Raw genomic sequence first — 18643 nt, forward strand, 5'->3', positions numbered from 1 at the left:
TTGGAATTGAGGTGGTATAACTTTTGAATTACAGTCAATGTGAAAAAAAAATTATAATTATAAAATAAAAGTTAATATTACGTAGTAAATATAATTTTTAAATAATAATTTGATAAAATTAGTAAAAATATAATAAATTTTTCATTATATAAATGTAAAATTAAATCAACTTAATTTTTAAATTATATTAATTAATATTTACCAAATATTTTAGTGGCATAACTTTTAAGATACAATTGTCTAATCTCTTCCTCAGTCAAGCTATTCGAATTGAACTAACAACTTTTAATATATTTTGGCTTCAAATTTTATAATTTCACAAATAGGAGAAAGTTTATCTATTTGTATCAAATAGGTCCACAGCAGGCAGTAGTGATTTGGACAATTGGACAGTATATGTCCTTAATTAAGAAAATGTTAAAGAGTTAGGGACCCAAATGTTGTAAAGGATTACTGGATTAGGTGGATCCGAACCCGAAGCAAAATTTGGAAATCTCTCGAGATTCTGAGGCATCGTTCAAGATGCCACGTTTTTTTATAAAATGATCGGCAGGTTCGCTAAAAGATTTCAAGTAAAAGTCACCGAGAAGCTTACTTCTTGACGTGCAAAATGAGACCCAACATTGTTTCGGAGGTAAGCTCAGTCAGATCTAACACACCACAACTCTGTGTTGTTAGGGTTTCATAATTCGAATAATCGTGATTTTTTTTATTGCAAAGTAAAAACGTTACTTTCTTTCGTACTTGCCGAGAAAGTGTGAGAAAATGTAACGAAATGAAAGTTCTTGGATCGTATCTGTTGTTCTTTCTAAAATTTGTGCTTCTTTATGTTAGTTTCTAGCTTGTGAGCTTCGTTGTGTTAATGCTGTTACTCTTCTGATGTAAAATTGTGGATTCGAGTTGCTGTTGGTGTTCGAAAAGTGTGAGTGATTGTCAATTTTAGAGGATTCTTACTGTAGCTAAAGGGCTGGTCGAAAAATTAAAATGTGTTTATGAATGAATGAAGTAGAGAGATCAAGGACTCATTGGTTTTGGTCAGTTTCTTTGAGCTTATAGTTGCTCTTTTTTTTAAATGCTAAAGTTGGATATTAATTTGTTTAATGTTTCTAAAACATGTTTGTAATTGCTGTGTTTTTACTTAATTTTGAAAGTAATGCAGCTGAAGTGTTAGATAAATGATCCATGTATACTTGACACCTAGTAATTTTATGTCTCATAGCAACTATGGATTTGTCACTGCAACCGAATTCCAAACATATCCTTAATCATATGGAGCTTTTAGCATGAAGGATGTGATTGCTTCTTACGCCTTTATCTGATACTGTCTTTCTATAATGATCTGAGAGTGTGCTTTTCTCATTCCCATATTAGATGAAATGCTAATTAATGTGCTAATTATTGTGCCTCTAGAAATCCATTTCTATTGATTGGTCTAGACGGGGGGTTGTTCTGTCAGTGTTTTTGGTTGAAAAGAATATCCGTTACGAATAGTTTTTCAACTTTATGTAATTGATGTCTCACTTGAATCTTAACTTGGTGTTTATTGGTTTATACTTTATAGGCGGGGTTGTCCACCAGAGTGAATCAGTGGTGGGAAAGTATTCCATTCTTTACGTCTGCTGTGGTGATTGTTTGTGGGACAATTTACTTGATCTGCCTCTTGTTTGGATATGATTCCTTTTATGAAATATGTTTCCTCCCATCTGCAGTTATATCACGGTTTCAAGGTACATTCATGCAATCTGACAAAGATGATTATCATTATAAATATGTGGGTACAAACACATTGAACCTTCTCTGTGATATGATCAAAAGTTGGTCATGATCATGTTGGAAAGATTTTTCCTCATTTTGACTGCATGGCTGTAGTATTTTGCGAGTTATGTGAATAATTAGGAATAACTCCGAAGAAACACTATGTAATTCTTTACACTATTTACTGCATGATTTGTTGCTCCAATGTATCATTTACCTGTTTTTTCTGTGATTGCACTCGAGCTATTTTGTTACGCCAAAATGGAATTAATGATTGCTTTGGTAACTGTGAATTCTTCACCCTATGTCACTATCTTTTTTCATGCAATTGCGCTGTAGTTATGTCGATACGTTAATATGGAATTAATTATTTCTTCGGTAACGGTGAATAGTTCACACTTTTGATTACATAAATCAAGCACTAACTCTAGCTAGCAGCTGAGTAGTATTTGTTGGAAATGGGAGAACATGGATCATGGAAATTTTCTGGATAATAAGCTCCCGTTCTTAGTTAGGGGTAAATAGTCAACGGACTAGTCACTTACGCATACTTCCTAACTTATGATGGTAGTTTTTAGTTATTTCTTCTACGAGCCTATCATGGGTCACAAAACAATGCGCCATTCTACAAAAATATATGTTCTGACAAATCATATCATTCGTTATACTGACTTTTTTAAAAAATGTGTCCCTCTGTACTTTTTTATCACATGGGATGGTAATTGTCTGTTGCCGTTTCCTTTTGAATGTAACAATTATTGTTCTTCCTCGTATATATATTTTTATCGTAGCTTTTCATTCTGGGATATGTACCCTTATGAAGGAGAAAAAAATGCAATCTTTGAACATGCCACTTGGTAAATTTTGGACTTGGCCTTTTCTAACCAAGCAATGGCTGCCACAGGTCTCTGCATGACTTGCATTTGGGAACCAAAAACTCTCATTTTATAAGCTTCCTGGTGTTCTAGTTACATTGTTGATTTCAATCTGGCTGTCCTATCAGGAGGTTAATAATCCATGTTACTTGGATGTTTGTTTTAACTTTGAGAAGCATTTCAATTGCTATTACCTAAATATAATCCATATTCAATTGTCAATAAGAGATAACAACAACAACAACAATTATTATTATTATTATTATTGTTGTTGTTGTTGTTTACTTCATATTACGAAGAAGATCATATTTTTGTAATTTTCTTAACAGAGTGAATCATTTCTGTCTATGATAATTAATTTTACTCTTTTGTCTTGCAGTTTACAGGTTTTATACCTCCATTGTTTTTCATGGTTCACTGCTACACGTTCTATTCAACATGTTGGCTTTGGTTCCTTTGGGTTCTGAACTGGAGCGAATTATGGGATCTGTCCGCATGTTTTACATTACTATTTTGTTGGCCACAAGCAATGCTATTTTACATCTTCTAATTGCTTTGTTGGTAGCCCATATTCCATTTTATCGGTTACAGAACGTCATGGATGAGTGTGCAATCGGCTTCTCAGGAGTTATTTTCTCTTTGATCGTCATAGAGACAAGTTTGAGTGGAGCCCAATCTAGGAGGTTGGCTTTGTCTTCTTACTTTTGGTCTGATTTCATATTTTCATGTGTGTGTGTACATACTCCTACAACAGACAATCATATGGATGAATCCCTGTATTTTATCATTGAGTATATAATATAATGATTTCTTTTTCATTTTTGGCCAATATGCCTGCTCCTTGAACTGAGTTGCAACTTTATTTTTTTCGTTCTGCAGTGTGTTTGGTCTCTTCAACATCCCTGCTAAGTGGTAAATGCAATAACTTACTCTTAGGATGTGTGATTATGGTTTTCTTCTTCTTTTCTTTTCTATCATATTCTTTTTAAGTCTCACGAGGTGGCATCTAATGGAACATTATGCTCAGGTATCCATTGATCTTATTAGTACTGTTCCAGGTTCTTATGACCAACGTCTCGTTACTTGGACACCTATGTGGCATTTTGTCTGGATTTGCATGTACGTTCTCAGCTTTTCTTTCAGACTCTTTATATTTTCCTCTCATAATATTATATGTTCATTTAAAATATTTGCTCCTGGCTCTACATTTTCAGATACCTATGGCTTTTTCAACCTCCTTATGCCTGGAACATCCTTCTATTCTGCCATTGAGTCTTCCTCTTTGCTTGTAAGTATTTCAATGGAACTGGATTGTGATGATAGACGGACTTTGGTTTTCCTTTTCTTATTGGATTGCTTGGGCATGTTGCCATTTTATTTGTCTCTGGATGAATTGAGGCAGTGTTTACTTTCAGGAGTGGGAGTGTGGAGTGTGGATTCCTCCCACTCCGGTGTTTACTTACCTTAAAAAAGGGGGGAGTGGGAGTGGGAATCCGTGGGTCCCACCCAATTTTGGAGTGGGGAGTGGGATTCCCACTCTCATGGGGAGAGGTGGGAGTGGGAATCCACTCCCCCCTCTTCTCATTTTATCCTTATAAAAATAAATAAATAAATAATATTTAATAAAATAAATAAATAATATCATATTTAATAAAATAAATAATATCATATTTATTAAAAATAATAATTATATCATATTTATTTTATTAAATTTAATAAAATAAAAATAAATAAATTTTATATTTAAATTAATAATATTAAACATTAATTTTAATAAATATTAATTAATTATTTAATTAATAATAATAAATATTTTATTCTAAAAAAATATTAATTTTGTACTATATTATCAATAATAATATTTCATTTGTGTTGTTATTATTAATAATTTTTATTCACATAATTTAAATTTAAATTAATAAAAAATTATGATTTACATAATTAAGAATATTAGTAATTATTATTAATTTATAAATATAATAAAATATTTATTTTATTTTCCAAATATATTTTTTATTAATTTTTTAATTACAAATTATAATTCTGTACATAAGGATAAAATTGTAATTTAAAACAATTTACTCCTAATCCAAGATAAAGTAAACAAATAATTGGGATTCTGATTGACAATCCATACTTTCATTTAGTCTAAGTAAACACTCTACTCTCACTCCCACTCCACACTCCTAATCCAAGGATTCTCACTCTTCAGGATTCCCACTCCAATCCAAAAAGTAAACGCAGCATGAGTTGCTTGGTTTTGGCGAAGCTAAGTGGAGTTGAAAATATTTGCAATTGCTTTACTGGTCTGCTTAGTAATTAAAAAAACTGAAGAAATGTTTTAGATACCGCGGGGTGTTGTCCATTTGGTTTTACTTCTTGTCACAACTCTCATCCACATTTGGGATCCTTGCCCTCCCATAAAATCCTAACGGCACTGAGTTTTCTGGCCTTATATGCAAACACATAAGAATCAGATATGCTATTTGAGATCTCTCTACAGAGACTTGTATCCTGACTTGAGATTGATTACATATGGAACTGTATTTAGGGTTGTATGTCCTATGTTAAAATGTATTTCTAGTCTTCTACACCTCCTCTATGTGCATTCTTTCTGAGCTTGCTTTTGTCCCTGCCCCCATAGTTTAAGAAGCCATCATGGTTTTAATAATTTGTATGTGGAATGTTGCATCACCTGATACAGGTGTCTTAACTGCCCAAAGAAAAAGTACAGGCTTCTTATCTGTTACCTATAAGCATAATTAGAACAAAATTTTAAAGTGAGTACTGGGGAGGGAAATATTAATTGCTGACTGCCTTCCCAACTGATGAACTTGTGTCAATTTATCTAAATAACCATAGCAATATGGCTTCATTTCATGGAAACTTTGTGTATGTTACTTTCCTTTTACCCTTACATTTTCATACAGATAGCTTTAAATAGTGTGTTGTTTTTGTGAATGCCAGTCCACTTGCATAAGACAGCCTAAATTTATCTTGTGTACTGGTGGGAATCCTTCTGGCTACATCCCAACATATTCTGGACAGAATACAAGTTCCAGGTAAGCATTGAGCTCCGTATGCCAGATTCTACTTTATATCCCTAAAAGGTATATAACTTGATTATTTTTATTAAACAGTGGATTGTTTTCTGGAAATATTTGGAGCTACTTGTCTTCTTGGATGCCACAGAGGGAAACATCATCTCAGGTATTAAATCAGTTGATTTTAGAGGGCTTTTCACAATGTTAAATATGTTATTCAATATGTTCCTTGTTTGTTATGGTTGATCTAGCCAATTAGGGCACCTGAAAGGGATAATATGGATTTCTAATTGGCCTTCAGCTTTGTTAATTGATGGTAGCTTTTCTGACTTGAATACATGCCTGTGCAGTATGAATTTTACCATTTCCTCTGCAATTTTTGCAACTCATATTGTACGTTCATTCATTTTACTTCTGCTTCAATTTACACCTGAATATGGAACCCTTGACAACTTTGGCTACTTTTCTTGAACTAATTATGCACTGAAAGAAACAGCAATTGTGGTTATGAAGTTATGCAGTAAAAATACAATGTAAAGAATGTGTCATGTGGGTGATTTCTCTGTTTTTTGTTCATATTTTCCCTTAAATCTGTCTTTATTGCTTAATGTTGTCCCATTCCACTTTCCTTCTTTTCTTTTGCTGTCCCTGTATTTCTCAATCATTGTAACCTGCAATCTTTACTTAAGATAACATCAATTAACCAATCTCCTCTTACCGACATGCAGCCAACACAAGATAGCCGGTTCCCTGGGAGAGGAAGAACTCTTAGTTCCAGCCAAAGTCCTGTACATGTAGATTCAAACCTACAAGCTAGACTTCTGGATAATAGTAGTCCTGAAAACCGTTCCCATATGATATTAACTGAAACAGGAGACAGGCTATCAGATGAAAGGTATTGCAAGAAATTTCAATGCATCTAAAAAATCATCTTGTTTAATGGTCTAAGTGTAGCTTATTGATTTTCTCACGTTATTCCAGGCTATCAGATGAAAGTTATTGCAAGAAATTTCAATGCATCTCAAAAATCATCTTGTTTAATGGTCTAAGTGTAGCTTATTGATTTTCTCACGTTATTCCAGATGTGAATGCCCTAAATTTTTTGGTTTACATTCGTTGTGGTTCTGGTTGAGAAATGTATCAAGCACATGAAAGACTTGATTATATTTATTTTGGGTAATATCTGTATGATCTTCATTAAACTTTTGATTGTATTCTTTATTATTTTCAGGCAGCCAGCTCTAGGTACTGCAGTTGCGGTGGACAGAGTCCCTGCAGGCCAACAGGTTTTCTTTATCCATATCTGGAGTTCAATATTCTTTTTACCTTTCTTAGGGTCCTTTAGTTCTTGAACATTTCTTTGGTTTTCCTTCCCCTGGATGCAGGGTGCAGTTGTCTCTGATGAAGAAATACAAAAACTTGTTTTAATGGGTTTTGACAAGGTAAATATATTATGTCAATTAAATTAGTCTTGTTCTCTATAACCATAGTACTAAGTTTAGCAGTTCAATGTTGTATATACATTTTTTTCCCCATTTATTGCAATTTTATTTTGCATTTGTATGAAATTGAGACTGAGGACTCAAATGCCATTGCTGGGCCTTGTTTCAGACGCAGGTTGAAGTTGCTCTGGCAGCAGCTGATGGCGATCTTAATGTAGCAGTGGAAATTCTCAGCCAGCAGGTACATTCAAGAGTTAAGTTTTCCAAAAATTGTGTTGATTGACATTCTTTCTCTGGAATGTTTAGTTAATGGACAAAATTGTATGCAGGGTTAAGTTCATAAAGCAATCTCACCCCGTGACTTCTCGTATACAAATCTCCTATTACATTTCAGTTGGCCAGTATGATCTGCTCTTACAATGTCTGTGAACTACGGTTCGTTTGGGTGCTGTATGGCCTTTCTAACGTGATTACACAGATTGGGGGAAAGAAATATTTGGGAGAATAACAATTATGCTAATTTCTGCTTAAAGAAAAGAAAGAGCCCTTTGTGTACATGTTTTGAGTTTTGAATTAAAAGAAGTGCAATCTAATCTTAGCTTTCTGAACAAATTCAACCCTGTAAATATAATCTCATGCCGATATTTGTTATGGGAAATTGAGATCAAATCTTTATTTATCGAATGTAGTCAGACAACAAGCATCGATGACTACTTGTATTATCAGGTAATATTTCCTTGATCAAATTGGCGATAGCTAGGTTTTGGGTTTGCTCTCAATTTTCTGGTTTCCGCCCATGGAACTGCAATTTAAGGACATCACGAAATGTGCGCTGTAGAAATTTTTGGATTCAATTGAGCAACCGTGGATCTAAATCAAGACGTTTGCTACAACATGACGCATCTAACTGTTTCAAACGTAGAAGCCTATTAGAAACATGTTCGTCTAATAGATTATGTCTAGTTGAAGTAGATAATAGTGGCTGTAATGTTAAAAAAACATTTCAGCTGCAGAGTTGTTGATTAATTCAAGGTTATAAGTAACATTTTAGGTAACAAATCTTTTGTGTCCAGAATACATCCCAAGATGCCAAATGCAATAAGCTGTATATTTCCTAAGGACACGAGAACTTGATAGTCCCGGGATTTCGATGACTTCACAAAAGGTCATGTGGCAATGAAGCAGAAATCTCTTCAACTTTCATTAGGTCAAATATCATACCCCGTTGTCGAGCAGATAGGAGATGCAGGCATGCAGCCACTCCACCTGGATTGATCGGCAGTCATAATTATCCTTTCTCTCGTTGATCGTCATTCTCCCTTCCTTGAGCGTTGCCAAGGCCATGAGGAGTGCCGTTAGACCCTACAAAATGTCTTGCTCGGGTTGGGGGTCTTTCAGCGGTGAATAATAAATCACTGATTCTCAGTCTATCCTGCAATAGACGAAACAATTTCAATTGTATCTCACATCAATTACAGACTTCTATTTGTGTGCCCTTGCATGTCCAGTGTGTCCAGAAAGAGAGACAGATGTATAGATTTTTTCCAATCCAGCAAAAGCAATTATAGAACTTTTGGGGGAAAAAAAATCTACCTTGAAATTACTGCCGCATCTGCGTGCAAAATGACCTTCCTTGCCACACTTGTAACATATAAGATTGGATTTTTTACCATTAAGAGCTTCACATGAGTTTGCGCATTCCTAGTATAAACTAATTCAATAAGATAATGATAAACCTCAACCGTAATACACGTTTTGCCGCTAAAAAGCAGAAAAATTACTTACAGGACCCAAATGGCCAGACTGCCCACAGTTGTAACAGGAGACTTGCTTTAGACCTATGATTGAGGAGTTGACACAGCAAAGATGACCGAAACTCTTGCAAATGTAACATTGTATCTTCTGCCCACATGAGAAAAATTATCACCATTAAAGAGCAAGCAAGAATCACTTCAATTTGGGGACTTGCTGTTTGCTATATGATAAGAAGAGAGGGGGACAATAATATATCTATATATAGACAAAAAGACTCGTAAGACTGCAAGATAAAATTCGGACCTTGAGATCATCAGCGTGGTATTCTCCCTCACATGAAGACAAGTCGTGTCCTGAATCCCCACACCTTAAGCAAAAATTAGAACTCAAATTGTTGCCCTGGTCCGTCCCAGGACAATCACTGGCAAGGTGCTCTGATCCTTTGCTGATAAAACAATCCTGGCCCTGCTGGTATACAAGGTGGCCTCTGAATAAGTTATGACGTAACTCTTAGGAGGTTAACGATGGAATGGATTATGGCAGAAAAATCTAAGAAATAAGCAATGAAATGCAAGATGCAACTTGGCTTTGAATAAACCTTTTTAATTCCTGGAGATCTTCTGTTGGTGGAGTTTTAATTGTTATTCTTGACAACAGCTTCAGATTTTTGTGGACATTTCTGAGGTAACGAGAAGTCAACAGATTAGCAGCCGTCATTTAAGTCAGAGGCAGTTTTATGATAAGCCTAAAGCCTAGGAGTTCAGTCAACTGGATGGTGGGCTTGCAAAATCTATCTACCTAAGATATATTATTGCTTTGAAATTGATAGTATGATTCAGAATGAAACATTTAGGCTCCGCATGAAAAATACCAAAGACTGACTTTTCATTTGATAAGTACTGTAAAAGATCCAATTCCATATTTAGCGCAGATACAAAGTTTCATATGTCACAATACTCACACGGAAAAATCTAGAGCCAAAAAATAGTACTTGATAATATCTTTTGCAGTTAAATGAAGTGAACAAAAGAAAATCCAGACACACAAGAAAAGTTGTAGAGTGAATGCTACTACACCTGTTTGCAATTCTTCCACCTGTGCTTGAAACTCCCACAAAGGAAGCATGGTTTATTCTGCTTTTGCATTTTGCAGGTTGCTGCTGTATGATTTTCTTTTCCACAATTTGAACATGTTTCTGAGTTCCAGCCTGGAGGATCAAAATATCTTGGTTTCCGAAGAAGCATACGGAGTACAACATTATATTTTGCCTCATTTTCTTTCCTGGCATCTTCAACCTTATCTTTAGCTTCAATTACACGAGTCTTCTTTCTCCTTTTCTTCTGCTGCCTCTCCCCTACAATTGGCCCTACGGATACCGTATCTTCAACCCTTCTGCCCAAACTCATGTCTGAAAGTGGTTTATCATCCTCTAGGCGCAATGAATAAAGGTTGTTCATTTCAACACTCTTTACCCCATCATTTGCTCCTGTTATTGTTGCTGTTGTCTGCACAGCTTTACCCATATCTTCAACGCTTCTCTCCAAGCTCACACCCGAAACTGATTTATCATCCTCTGCGGAGGATAAACAAAGATCAATCACTTCAAAAGAATTTCCCCCATCATTCCCTCCCACCGCTCTTACCATCGGCATAGCTTCACCCATGCTTGCACCCTCATTATCCTTTGCAGGATCAATAAAAAGATGCCGGGGCCCATCCATTTCTGTTGTCAGAACTGATTCAGGTTTTGAAACCTCTACTACTTTCAAAGCTTGATTTTTGTCTAGCTGTTTCTCCTCTTCAGCACTAATAGTAGCATCCTCTTGAACACAAAATTCAATCTCCCTCTTCTTTCTCTTTCTATTTCTCTTCTTTCTCCTCATAAAAGCCTCTGCCTCTATCATGGCTTTCAGGTTATCAAAGCCACTCAAATCTGATATCTTTTCATACTCATCAAGCTTAGCTCTATTTGCTCTTCTTCTTTTCTCTTCTCTTCCATTTCTTTCTGTTTCTTCAACTTTATTCAAACCGTCATCCTCACCTAACTGCCCTTGCTCCTCTGCAACGTTAACCTAAACGCAATATGCATTATTAGAAAACAAAGCTCACAAAACAACAAACATGCAGATACCAAGTCCAAAAAAAGACCAATACAAAATCATTTTAAATGAAATCAAGCAAGAGAGATTTGGTATCTTTATATATTCAAGATTCAAAACTAAACTCTATATATTTCTCTTCAAACATTTTCCTTTCTTTAACCTCGCCGTTTCCCAATAGCCAAGCACAAAATGGGATAATAGATTATTTAAATAAATAAAAAACACGTACAGTGTCATTCTCCCGAGCACAAAACTGAGTCTCTAAATTGCCCCTCATCCTCTCACTACTCTTTCTCCTCATAGAAGCTTCCGCTTCTATCATGGCTTTAAGGTTCTCAAATCCGGTCAAATCAGCTACCTCTCTGTACAAAGAATCAAGCTTTGTCTTATCCTTCTTCTTCTTCTTTCTATTTCTCTTCTTCTTTCTCTTCATGATAGACTCAGCCAAAATCATAGCTTTCAGATTATCAAAGCCAGTAAGGTCAGAAATCTCTTTGTACTCATCAAGCTTAGATTTTGCAGCCACCCCACGTTCTATATTCTTCTCTTTGCTCCCATTTCCTTCTTCTTTCTCTTCTTCACTGCTTGTTATCACTGTGACGGGGCTATTTTCCATCTTCACTTCTGGTGTCTTCCCCGAATATGACTGGGGAAATGGGCTGCTTCTCCCCGTAGTGAAAGGCCGAATGCCACCTTAAAATTTCCAAAAAAATAATAATAAATTAATAACACTAAAAATTCAGATTATTTTCGCTTTTATCTTTTTTTAGCCTAATAAAGAAAATATATCAACTAACTTGGATGCGGTTTAACCGTACGGCCCCCAACAATCATTATTTGCTTTCAGACCCTCAGTCTTGCCAAGTTTTACATGAGATTTTTCATTAAGCATCCATTTTCCTAGTCCCTGTATTCCTTTCATGTCTTCTTTAATAATGGTTATGCATTATGGGTAGTAGTGAAGAAAACTATATTATAAGAATATATTGACCACTTATGGGTAGTAGTAAATCATATGTATTTTAGTTCAAAGTTTTTAAATTGGGATAATTTTTAACTATAATATAGATTTTTATACATTTAATAGTTAATGTTTATCGTTTATTCAAATATTATATTTAATAGTTAATGATTCCATCTCGTAGTAAAATTATGGCTTACGACTCAATCTCAAACATACATTAAATATCTTAATGTGATAAAATTATGACTTACAACTCAATCTTAATTATACATTGAATATGTTGTATTGTATTGTACTCTATTTCAGGACATGTAATTACTCTAAGATACATGCCAAATGTGTCATTTCACCTAATAAATACAAAATAATAATTTATATTTTTAATCATAAAGGCTAGAAAATAACAATAATGAGTAGATTGAGATTCCTAAGGAGCATTTGATGATATCAATGATATTTTATTCTAGATGATCATCTTATCATATACTTTCAACTTTTTTCTTTTGAATTGAATTCTTTCAGGCATTAATATAGGTGTGTGTGTGTGTCTCTCTCTCTCTCTCTCTCTCTCTCTCTCTCTCTCTCTCTCTCTATATATATATATATATATATATATATCAAATATAATTCGTTTTAGGTTTGAATATCTACTAAGACTCTGTTTGGTATATTTTTTCAATTAGAGCTTATTTAAGTAGAGTTTTTATTAATAGAACTTTTATAAGTAAAGTTTTTTGCACAAAAAAATTTAGGGTGCCTTTGGTATTATTTTTCAAATAGTATTTTTAAATTTCCTTTAAAAAATAAGAAGGATTAGTTTTTGGTGAAAATGAAAACGCGTTTGGTAGTTTATTTTAAAACTAACATAAAAAAATAAAAAAGAGTAAAATGCGTTTGGTAGTTTGTTTGTAAAATATAAATAGTAAAAATGTATTTGATATAATTTTTATGAAAATTGTTTTAGAATAGTTATATGATATGTATAAATTTTAAATTTATCTTTTTGTCATTTTAGATATTTTTAAAAAAATGAATAAACAAGTAAAATAATGTAGTAATAAATATTAATATAAAATTATAAGTTTGTATATTATTACAAAGATTTATTAAATAAAATATTATAGAATAATTTATAGAAAATCCATAATTATTTCAAAAAATTATTTATTATTTTATTTTAAAAAAATTTTAAACAAACATTATTGCATAAACATAATAAATTTACTATATATTTATCATTTTAAAATCAAAGTTTCATATTTGTATTTAGGATCCCACTAAGTTACGTTAAGCGTAACGTACATCCACACACAACAACAGTTCCCGTGGTGAGACCTACAAGTGTTGCTGTGTGTGGCGCTTAACGTAACGTAGCACCAGCCTTGTATTTAATATCTCTGTGGGCCCATTATTTTTTTTATGGTAAAAAACCACAAAAGTCACCAAAGTGTGGTCCCCGTGCAATTAATGCATGCAAAATAGAAAACAAAATACAGAGAATGCAAATATTGTGTTTTCTGTATTTGTTAAGAAAAGTTAGAGAATGGAAACATTTAATTCTCCTTAATTTTCCATTATAGCTACGAAACGCCCCGGCCAAACGCATTTTCTATTTTATTATTTTTGCAAAACAAAAAACGTCTGGTAAAATATGATACCAAACACGCATCCTTAGTTATTTGGTTGTTAATGAGATTTTTTATTAAAATTTACAAAATTATTTTAATAGGTAAATTTTTTAAAGTTATGTTATGAAAAGTATAAAATAAGATTGTTAAGTAAGTAAATAACATTTTAGATATTTTATTATTTTTAAAAAAAATTCAATTTCTATTCCCAAAGTCTAAAACTTAAGATTTTGCTAGTAAAGACAAAATATCTTATTTAATCTTCAAAAGCTCTATTAAAAAAAAAATCAAACAACAACAAGAATTTTGATAAGAGTTTATAAGATTAAATAAGTACTTACGACATACCAAACAGACATTAAAGCTGATTCTGGGCAGGGTTTGAATAAGTCCTTAGATAACTAAATTTGTTATTCTTAAGGAATTTTAAAAAATAAAAATAAAGTTACTAAGATTATCCACAAAAATGCTCTACGAATCTTCGAAGTTAGTTTCTCATAGTATTTTTTTACTCTTGACAACTAATAATTTGTGACCCAGTGATAATATAAAATGAAAAAGACAGGGATTTGTCCGTGGTATACCCCAAAAAAAGGGTATTTATCTAAAAATACCCCCAAACTCAAAAATTCCCCGTATATGCCTTTTCTAATGTGCAGTTACGAAATTATCCTAATAAAAAATCTAAATCAACCAAACTACCACAACCAATCATGTAACAAAATCCCTAATTTTTTTTCACGAGCAGCTTCTCCTTCAGCCCGTTCTTCTGGATTTCTCCTCCTCCATTTTACAAATTCCTGTCATTTTATAACAATTCTTCTACACACTCTCGCCTCTCTGCAAACCAGTAGCTGCAATTCCTCCACTCTGCTTCAGTGTCTCCGCCTCCAGGTACTTTTAGAAAGTCAAATTTTTTATTTTAATGTAAAATAAAATTTGAAAGTTTCAAAGCTCAAGTTATTGATTTTCCTGGAAAAAACCATTTGCAGCTAGTATTGAAATGTGTGCAAAGTCTTGTGCCAAAAGCTTAATTTTCATTTCTCGCAAAAGTCAGATGACAAGACTTCACTTGATTAGGCTTATGCCTGTCTTTTACCTTGCATTAATTTTCATCTCTTGCAAAAGTCAGATAATAAGGCTTCACTCGATTAGACTAGTAATTGATTAAACATATTTATTTTCTGATTAATTGTCGTCCAATTTGTTTTGCACACACATCGGGTAGAATTCATCCAAAAAAATGGCTTGTAAGGTACGGGAGTCCGAATACTTATAAACCTACACACCAAGCCTTAGCTTAGCAATATAACACTCAATTATAGTTCATAACCGATATGCACGGTGGCCATATATGGGGCTGGGTGACTTCACAGATTTTATACAAGGTGAATAACATGCATTCTTCTCAACTTACTTCGTCTGTGAAGAGAGATTTCATCAAAAAAAATTGGTAAAACTCATTCAAAAGACCGACTTATGATGTTAGAAAGACCAAATACCCTATAAAATGCTTAATAAAGTGGTCGCACAATTATTCTTGTGTACACGGTACCAATGCAATAGAAAACAGGATAAACCTTAATGTCTCTAGCTACTCAGTTTAATAGACAGTATAATCTAAAGATGTCGTGTTGTTGTATTGTTACACTGAGTTTGATTGCAATTAGAATCATAATTATCATAAATATTTTGCTGTTGCTGCAGCTGTTATATGAATTTTTTTAGTGGTGACTGTGGAGCATTTTTGTTGCGGTACTTGGAGGTCCTAGCCCATGGACTTGATGTCAATTCATACTGCCAACAAGATCATGTTACACAATTTCGACAAGCTTTGGCTGTAAAATTATTTGGGCATAGGTCATGGAAAAAAACTTTGTAGTGTCTTTTTTTGGATTATGAGATGTAATAGTTGTAATGAGGATGTTGTTGATATTTGATGTCATTAAAGACAATTGACATCATTAATATATTTTATTTCTTTGTTATTTATATTAATGATAGATAAGATAGTTTGCACAATATATGCACAGAGAATACACTGTAAGAAAATACACGACTGCAGTCGAGTATTTGCACAGATACACGACTGCGGTCGGGTATTTGGAAATAAACATAATACGCTATGTGACAAAATACTCGACTGCAGTTGGGTATTTGCACAGATACACGACTGCGGTCGGGTATTTGAAAATAAACATAATAAGCTGTGACAAAATACTCGACTGCAGTCGGGTATTTGCACAGATACACGACTGCGGTCGGGTATTTGCACAGATACACGACTGCGGTCGGGTATTTAGAAATAAACATAATAAGCTCTGTGACAAAATACTCTACTGCAGTTGGGTATTTGTACAGATACACGACTGTAGTCGGGTATTTACAAATAAAAATGACAAGCTCTCTGTGACAAAATACTCGACTGCAGTCGAGTATTTGCACAGATAAACGACTATGGTCGAGTATTTAGAAATAAATATGACAAACTCTCTGTGACAATCGGGTATTTACACAGATACACGACTGTAGTCGAGTATTTAGAAATAAACATGGCCAGTTCTGTAACAACCAAAATACACGATTGTACTCGGGTATGTGCACAGAATAAAAACTCTTTTCAATCATTCATTATATTGATGACACAATCAATATAGATTTTAAACATACCAAACTTCAAATAAATGAAACTAACTATAATCTGGTTGCCTATCAAATAACACAAATCCAATAATTATTGAAATCGTAAATAAGTTGTAATACAATAGAAGTTGTTTAACATTCATCATAAATTTTTGGCATATTTAACCCAAACACTCGGTCCATATTTTATAAGCCTCTGGTCGCCTCCCTTCAATACTTGTTCTTAGAAAACCACACAAACATGTTTATTCATCTGCGAAACAAAAAGGTAGAAATTTATCACTAAATATGAAAGATATTAAAAAAATTAAAACAACAAAAAATAACAAGTATATAAGGTTCATAGTAGTCGTGTAACTTATTAACAATTATAGTATGTAAGTTTATATGTACACGCTAGTAGTTGTGTAACTTATTAACACACACGACTATAGTCTAGTAATAGTAAAATGATATATATAGTGAAAAATATATATTTTGCAATAGAATGATAAGATGTCATAATAATTGAAATTTTTTGCACATTTTCACGACTACAATCGTGTAAATACATACATACACGACTGTTGTCGTGTATGTCGGGTGTAGAAAAAAAATTTGACAACAACTTCATATTTTAACGAATGTAGTTATAAAATCCATTAAATAACAGTCATATGATGCAAATGTAATGAAAATATGAGTTGCTTTAGTGTTTATCACAAACCAAACAAAACCCTAAAAATAATATAATATCAACAAATTGAATAGATAGCCCAAAATAAAATAAAAAAAGTTTCAAATACCTTATTCATGGGATGAATAATACACCCAGCTGCAAACAAAAATCTCAATGCATTGAGTGTGGTGTGAGTTTTTGTATAGGTGATAAATATGTGAGAAGCAAAGAGTGTTGTGAGTTGTGTGTGTGTTTTATATTTTTCTTTAAGGATATTTTAGACAATGTACCACATAAAAAGGCATATTTAGATAATTTTCAAGCATGAGGTATATTTAACTAAATACACTACTTTTAAGGTATATTTAATTAAAAACCCCTGAAAAAAAGGAGTCGTAAGCGAGTGAGAGAGAGCCACTCGATGTTGTGAATTATGACGATATAAATTGTACTCTTGTCACTTGTCAATTATCTCACTATTAGAAATTTCAAAAATATATAGATTATAAGAGAGAGAAATTTTAGAGCCGGATGCCTAGATTGGGATATTCCATTAGGTATGGACCCAATGGGTTTCGGATACCGAATTTTTCATAATATCTATTGATTGACAAAATTGCACGCTATTAATTTTATTGTCATATAATTGAAAATATTTTTAAAATTAATTCTCTTTTATAAAATTAAACAATTTACATTATTCACGGAGCTATTATAACCACAATATATTTGTAAAATTATGTTAATTTGTAATGATTGCATGTATAGTGTTGAGAAATATGTATGTCCTCTCTCGGGTTATATATATATTTGTAGGATCACCTTACGTTACGTTAAACGTAACGTACACACACTCACAGCAACAGTAACATGTCCCATCTTGTTACTGTTGTTGTGAGGGTGTATATGTTACGTTTAACGTAACATAGCACTTGCCATATTTGTATATTCATAATTTTTTGAAAGCTAATTATAAGATATGTTATTACTCAATAATAGTATCGAATTAATGCTTAAAGAAGGGATTCAATTATAATATTGAATTAATGTTAATATTTAATACCGTATAGATAGATATATACAATGTTTATAAATCGCATGTTGTTAAGTTATAAGTTTAACACGGCGGGTGTAATACAACTCAACTAATAACGCGTTCAATACTTATTAATTTGATGTCCGTAGATATTGATTCTACCTGCAATATCATCAATTTGATGATGTTTTGATCCTAATAAATAAATTTCTGCAGTCAATCAACTTTGTTAGGTTCGCCCAAAGCCAAAACATTTGAATGTGCTTTTTTTTTTAATGCTTCTTCTCTCACAGTAATTTAGACCAATTCTGAAAGTACCTAATTCTTTCTTGCGCAAAATACAATGAGAAAAAAGCATCAAGTTCAAGAGAATCTTTTTATATGTTGTTTCGTTCAAATTCGTCCATTTGTCAGGCAAATATCCCAGCCTCCCCAATTCAGTTAATCTAATTTTCTTTTCTTTCATTTTCAGGGAAAATTTTTCAAAGCAAGTGGGACCCATTTGCAACCACTAATATTATATTTAAACGGTTAGTGGGAAAATAAATGATAACAATAATGGGAAAATTAACAAATAGATCCCTGATTTTCGATGATTTCTGAATTAAGGGCTTTATTTATTCATTTGTATCAAATAGGTCTTTGTTCTTTTGAAAAAGGTCTTTTGGCACTTGTACTGGAGGGGTTTTTATTCAAATATCCCTCAAAATTCTATATATATATATATATATATATATATAT

The 18643-nt window shown here is 33.0% G+C and overlaps 2 protein-coding genes across 6 annotated transcripts; one reads left to right on the forward strand and one right to left on the reverse strand.

Moving 5' to 3' along the window:
- Positions 1–466: 466 nt before the first annotated feature.
- LOC102620465 (rhomboid-like protein 15) lies at positions 467–7838 on the forward strand. Of its 3 annotated transcripts, none has more exons than XM_006481605.4 (13): positions 467–634; positions 1562–1727; positions 3010–3313; positions 3510–3542; positions 3658–3749; positions 3845–3918; positions 5598–5692; positions 5771–5840; positions 6403–6569; positions 6906–6960; positions 7060–7116; positions 7286–7369; positions 7446–7838. In XM_006481605.4, exons 1-13 carry the CDS (start codon positions 611–613, stop codon positions 7449–7451), a joined length of 1227 nt encoding a protein of 408 aa, XP_006481668.1. In that variant the 5' UTR covers positions 467–610; the 3' UTR covers positions 7452–7838. The 3 variants fall into 3 exon arrangements, with proteins under 3 accessions (XP_006481668.1, XP_006481669.1, XP_052299241.1); XM_006481606.4 differs by having other exon boundaries at positions 7286–7357; XM_052443281.1 differs by lacking the exon at positions 467–634 and adding an exon at positions 2660–2761 and having other exon boundaries at positions 1579–1727.
- Positions 7839–8085: 247 nt separating this feature from the next.
- On the reverse strand, positions 8086–11712 carry LOC102620174 (uncharacterized). 3 transcript variants are annotated; one of them, XM_025099986.2, is made up of 6 exons: positions 11203–11711; positions 9948–10943; positions 9175–9339; positions 8902–9018; positions 8710–8817; positions 8086–8548 (listed from the first exon to the last, which is right to left on the reverse strand). In XM_025099986.2, exons 1-6 carry the CDS (start codon positions 11587–11589, stop codon positions 8405–8407), a joined length of 1917 nt encoding a protein of 638 aa, XP_024955754.1. In that variant the 5' UTR covers positions 11590–11711; the 3' UTR covers positions 8086–8404. The 3 variants fall into 3 exon arrangements, 2 of the variants coding, with proteins under 2 accessions (XP_024955754.1, XP_006481667.1); XM_006481604.4 differs by having other exon boundaries at positions 9175–9336; positions 11203–11710; XR_003065961.2 differs by having other exon boundaries at positions 8400–8548; positions 8710–8827; positions 11203–11712.
- Positions 11713–18643: the final 6931 nt, after the last annotated feature.

The sequence above is a fragment of the Citrus sinensis genome, chromosome 6 (genome assembly GCF_022201045.2).
Source record: "Citrus sinensis cultivar Valencia sweet orange chromosome 6, DVS_A1.0, whole genome shotgun sequence".
NCBI lineage: Eukaryota > Viridiplantae > Streptophyta > Magnoliopsida > Sapindales > Rutaceae > Citrus > Citrus sinensis.